The 5,686-nt window shown below is 44.4% G+C and overlaps 1 protein-coding gene across 1 annotated transcript; it reads left to right on the top strand.

The window, feature by feature from the left end:
- Positions 1-3,352: 3,352 nt before the first annotated feature.
- Pmar_PMAR006894 (hypothetical protein) lies at positions 3,353-3,970 on the top strand (the record flags this gene model as incomplete). The annotated part of the gene is made up of 1 exon (XM_002781988.1): positions 3,353-3,970. The coding sequence occupies one exon, from the start codon at positions 3,353-3,355 to the stop codon at positions 3,968-3,970; it is 618 nt and encodes a 205-aa protein (XP_002782034.1).
- Between the last annotated feature and the right edge of the window lie 1,716 nt (positions 3,971-5,686).

Raw genomic sequence — 5,686 nt, 5'->3', positions numbered from 1 at the left:
GATATCTTGTATAGCTTATATCGATTGCTTAAGTATCAGATGTTACTGAGGGATAAATGCAGTTCGAGTTAGTTCATGTTGTCGAAGTTAGACACTAGATTCATCTTACCTGAACTGACGCAGTTGATGGAGGATGCGGAGGTGTATAAGAGAGTTACTTTGCAGATGGTGTTAGCTAATGCTCCTGAGTGTCAGAGAGAATGTGTGATGCAGGGCAGGTTGATGCACATAAAAGAGAGGTCGTTTGATAATGAAGTGGTAAATAAACCATGGTAAACTTATGGTGGTAGCAAGCAGCAGAAAGCTATTAGGAGTCCATACTATAAGCTATATTTTATTTCATGTGTCGTAGATGGATCGGTGACGGTATTGAAAACATCTTCAAGGAACGAGTGTTTAGCATTACTTCAGTTTGAAGAAAAGATGGTTGTAGGTTGTTAGATAAATAAAGTGGAACCAGTAGCGACCGGTGAAGTTATAGGGTTACCCGAAAGTGGCATACGGGTACTCGTTAGCGAGTATCCAATTCTACCAGTCAATAGAGTGACGGATATGATAGTTGCCCCCGATAGTGGATTTCCGATTATACTCAGAGGTGAAGGTGGTATTCATTCATTTAATATTTCCTGTGATAAGATGACTTTTACGAAGACTTCTTATGTTATAAATACACGCCCGAATAGATTCTGTGATAGGCGTAAGACCTTACAGTATCATCAAGCTACGAGTAAGGCTCATTGCACCGTTTGTACTGGTGCTTTACACTCGTTAGGGAAATTTTCCATTAAGAGTGAGATAAGTCCGTTGTCGTTGGGCAGCGGTCTTATGGATGTGGCGATTCATGTCAGTGGACGAAAATATGCATCGGTCTTTACGGACAAATCACTGTTGGATATGAATTGGAGCCAGTATGCGAGCTGTGTTGAGCGTCCGTTGCGATCGGTTAAAACTGCAGTTGGAAAAATTAGTCAACTGATCAATGGGGATGAAGATAGCTATTATATGATTTATGGATGGACGGTTGCTAGTAGCAACTTGCTACTACGGCCAGTGATATCAATGGTGAGAAAGGAGTTGTTGATGTTGCTAAGATTCATATTGTTGATTTGGTATGTGTGTTATCCGATAGTATTAGGGTTGCGGTTGAAGGTGCTAAGGTTAAAGCTCGGCAGGTTGCTGATAGGAGTAAATGAAGCTTTTGGTTGGTCATGGAAAATGACTTTTGTTGGGTCAGGTACTTGAAACGTTCGATCGAGAAAGATAGTGATTTAGCTTACCAGTCTAGTCCTTATTGTCATGACTATTGATATGTTGGGTACAAACCATCTTGGTGAATATAAGACTTTTGGAATCAGTTAAGTGATTCATACAAATTTCTGGCTTTTCGAAGGATGAATTGTTGAGTTGAGATGCAGAATTAAGTGTGATGTAAGTCATTCAGATTGATTAGATTTGGCAATGGTAAAAGTTTGTTAGCTAAAATTAAAAATTTCAAAGGAATGTTGGATTATATATTATTGAGGTTGAGTTAAACATGGGAGGATGAGTTATGTTATATTCACTGATGATTGCTTGTCGCCGACAACTTCCACAATAACCTCCGACAAGGTGTCGGAGGTTATTGTGGATTCGCCGTTCTCCGTAGGAAATCCTGCACGTCTAGCAACCGGTAATAAAATGGGTAATACGCCCCTATGTGAGACGTTTTACTAAGTTTATTGGTTATGGTTTTGTTTCAGGTTTACGTTTGGAAATTGTCTTGGAAAGTTAGAAGTTCTAACTTAGAACGCGATATATCTTTCGCAATAGTAATAGTTTTTGTGGATATATAGATTGTCAAGCAGATGAGGTGTTTGGGTGCCTCGCCGGATGGGTCGCCTCTTGCCGTGGATGGGATGTTCATGAGGCTCGGCGTCAGCAGTGCTGATTCAGCACAGAGGCCGAGAACGTCTGCGCCGTCGAGTCTTCGTCTGCGCGGGCGTAGGGAATACATCGTGGACTGTTTCTCATCTCAGCGTGCGCGTTACTCACTCTCACCACTCACGCGGCGTGAGATCATGTGCTCTATACTATGATCTCTCCATAATGAATGCCATGCATCTGCGGGAGTTCTGCAGCAAAACTGTGAGGTTTTACTCGCATTCGGTACTTGCTCACATTGGAATGGCTGATTCTCCAATAAGAACCGGATTGAGCTTTGTCATCCCACGGATGACCTATTTCAAATAGGCTGTTTGCCAGACAACGCCTCATGTAAGGCCCACGATGAGGGATTTTACCGAGGAAACTCTTTTGCTATCGGCTGTGATAGCCATTCAAATTTTGTCACATTGGGCGAGGGCTTGCTCATTGTTCATGGATCCCTCACAGTCGTTGTTGAGTAGTCTTGTAACAGGATTCCTGTTCCTAGGTATTTCTGTTAGCTGTATAGTTGTTCGAGGTAATGACTCGCACGGTGTGTGGCACAGTGTGCCAGGCACACACTTGCCGGCGCTCCGTAACACTTCTTCGTTAGACGTAGAAGTATTTTAATACACTACTACTGTAGTAGTGTATTAAAATAGGTAGTATACCTAAAATACGTAGTAGCACTACGTCTCGCTACGTCCTAATTCGTACTACGCGGCGTAGTCTACGCCTCCCATGTGGTGTTCTTGAAATCGTGTTTTCTGTTGCCTGCGGCTTCTGTTCTTAGGAGACTTCTCGAGAGTGTTCTTCGGCGAAGTTTCGACAAGTCGTGAAGTGCCTTTCGCTACAACCCTGAGACCATCGGTCTCAGACCAACAGGTGTCACCTGCCAGGTGAGAAAAGTACAGGTTGCCAATGGCAACTTGCCATAATCTGAGGCTAATCCAACTGCGCGGTATGACCGCCAATTTACATAATAATTTTGAGAATATTTTACTCATTTTACAGCGGGTACCAGAGAGGTCATCGACTAAACTATTGCACATCGGCTGGTCGACTCAAGAGCGACTGTGAAATGAAAGGGTATACTATCACTGATATTACTATGAAGACTACGTGGTCTTGAGATGCACTTACATGAGATTATGAGCTTGGTTCCATCATCAGAGTATGTTGCGATGTTTATAATTGAATTACCCTTGTCGTTGACAAATTGAGTTGGCAATAGATTGTGTTTTGGAGATTCACCCTGGTTCGATCCCGGCACCTGTCATTTTAGTGTAATTTCTTTTGTAGTCTTGAAATTTTCAACTATATCGACTTCTACTTTCCATTCCGCTGATTTGAGTTGATTTCAATAACACTCATTCGGCTAACCTAATCGAAACAATACTAGAGTGTCTACACTGAGTTTACTTAACACAAGTATCAACTATTCATTTCAATGTCCTCTGATTTTGGTGAGTCTATATACACACCCTGGTCGGCCAGTGGTGGTTCTAACTCTCCCGCTGGCCTTTACTCTAATAACACGTGGCAGCTACCGGCCAAGTTCTATCTCGCATCAAGATTAACTTCAACAACAACGTCGGATGAACTCTCCGAAGAGGGCACGGCTCATCCTGTTGACGACCGAGTCTATAGTGTTGATGGCGATGTTAGTGTTGACGACCCTACCATAGTGACAACAACTGAATTGAACTCTGATGCTGTGGAATTTATCCCCAGTTCGGCGTTTTCTACTGCTGGTATGCTCAACGCGGATGCACCTGAGTTTATCCCAGGGGTGATATCTTGTGAGGACAAAGAGGGCGGCATCGGTCTGGACCCGGAAGCGCCCGAGTTCGTACCGGAGTGTTCAGCTGTTGATGATGGTGATGCTAGTGTGAATTCCCTGATTGCTGACTTGGCGTCGCTGTGGGTTCAAGGGCTCCAGCCGGCCTTCCACGTGGATGATCGTGAGGCATTAACTGACGACAAATCGGTGCCCATTGAAGAAGGCTCATTGGCCCTCTTATTGGCTGAGATCGCCTCGGACAGCCGACAGGCTGATGAGCTGTAGTCGAGTCATTTCTTTTTAATACGATGTGCAAGAAACCACTTAAAGTGTATACGACTACACTTTGATGTTGTGAATATTTTTCTAATGCGCTCATTCTCTTGATGTTATTGGGAAAGACCGATGATGCAGACATTTGAATCTGCTATCCAGGCACGAAATCGTGCTTGGTGGTTTGTATGAATTTACAAGGACTGGCTCGTCGCTGTTGATACCCTTTAGTGGCGAGTGAGGAGGAGTGCCAATCTGCCCTTTTCTATATGTTAACCTCAACTGAATCGCGTTCAGTCGACCTTGGGGTGTGGTAAAGCAGTGCTATTCGGCATTCCGCCATGCGGCGGACTTTCCAGCTGATTCGGATGCGGTGGTGCTAGTGATGCACTAGAGAAGAGGTCGTCGTTGTCGTCATGGTGTGGGAGAGGCCTGTCATTAACGAGTGGTATCGAAGGCTTCCCATGAAAGCACCGAGGGGTCGGCTATGACTCCTGCCGCGCCTGGGTTCAGCCCACCAGGGACGCCGATGATGTCGTCAGAGTATGACGTTGACAGAGTGGGCAGTTGAGCGTATGTGGGAGTATTGGATGAGGAAAGTTCTTGTATGTAACCGGGTGACCCGGTCCGGGTCCTATGGTGTTGTGACGAGACGCATACGGTGGGCTTATTGCTGGACATAACACATGTAATTAGATTTGTCATCGATTGTATTATTGATTGTAATGGCGCCGATGTGCCGTAGGACGATTTTACCACTGTATACTGTTTATAGTGTAGATTTCCTCGTGTTCATGCTCGGTCGCATTGCGATTTGATGATGACTATTTTCTGCTCAAAATTGATCTCCGATAACACGGATCAAGTGCAGCACTTGATCGGTACAACCTCGACATGCCGACGTTGTACTGGGCTTGTCCACACCTCTTGGTAGCAGGCAGGCATCGACAGCAATGTCCGAGAGAACGCATCATGTGATGTGGTTTAACTTCATTCGCTACACGAACCGAGGCGGTTCGGTTAGGCGTATTAGGTTGTGTAGATTGATGATCATAGCATGACAATGGTGGAATAATGGCTGAAGAAGTTTCTGATAGGGGAACTCGAACCTCGGTCGTTTGAATGAGAGTCACGAATCCTAACCAATTAGACTACATCCGAATATCTGTTGTGTAGTGATCGAAGCAACTCGTTAATCCTTCTTAGGCCACCAGGATTGCTTGCAGCAACTTGAGCAATGAGCAAGAAGCATCGAGAGCAAAGATACCTCAGACACCATTCGACGAATCCATTGAGATAGAGAATCACAGAGGGCCAGTCGTTGAGGGCTTAGACATTGCATTGGCTCGATCAGAAGGCTCGCATTGAAGACATGCCAGCCTAGTGCTACGATTATTGTTATTGATCTCCTTCGTACTGCTTTCGTGTCAATCCATGGTTGGGTCGTAGTTCACTATGAAGTGAATCTCGACAGAGTTATTTGCATTTGTCTTGGCAATGGTGGTTGTGATGCAACGGACTTTCTAGTTTTGTGGAAAAAATATAACCGATTCTATAATTATTCACCATTAATATTTCTCTCATTGCGAACTTGCGGTAACTGGGGTAATGTGGGGCCTGTGCTACACGTTCGCGTGGTGCATCAGGCCTCGCATGTTGCGATCGTTCTAACTGTTGTGTTCAAGCAGTTTTTCAATTGTATCCTGGTTTATAATAGTTATTACAGTA

This window comes from Perkinsus marinus (genome assembly GCF_000006405.1).
Source record: "Perkinsus marinus ATCC 50983 genomic scaffold scf_1104296940802, whole genome shotgun sequence".
Taxonomy (NCBI): Eukaryota; Perkinsozoa; order Perkinsida; family Perkinsidae; genus Perkinsus; species Perkinsus marinus.
The sequence above is the reverse complement of the archived record's forward strand: the minus strand, read 5'-3'. Positions and strand labels throughout refer to the sequence as shown.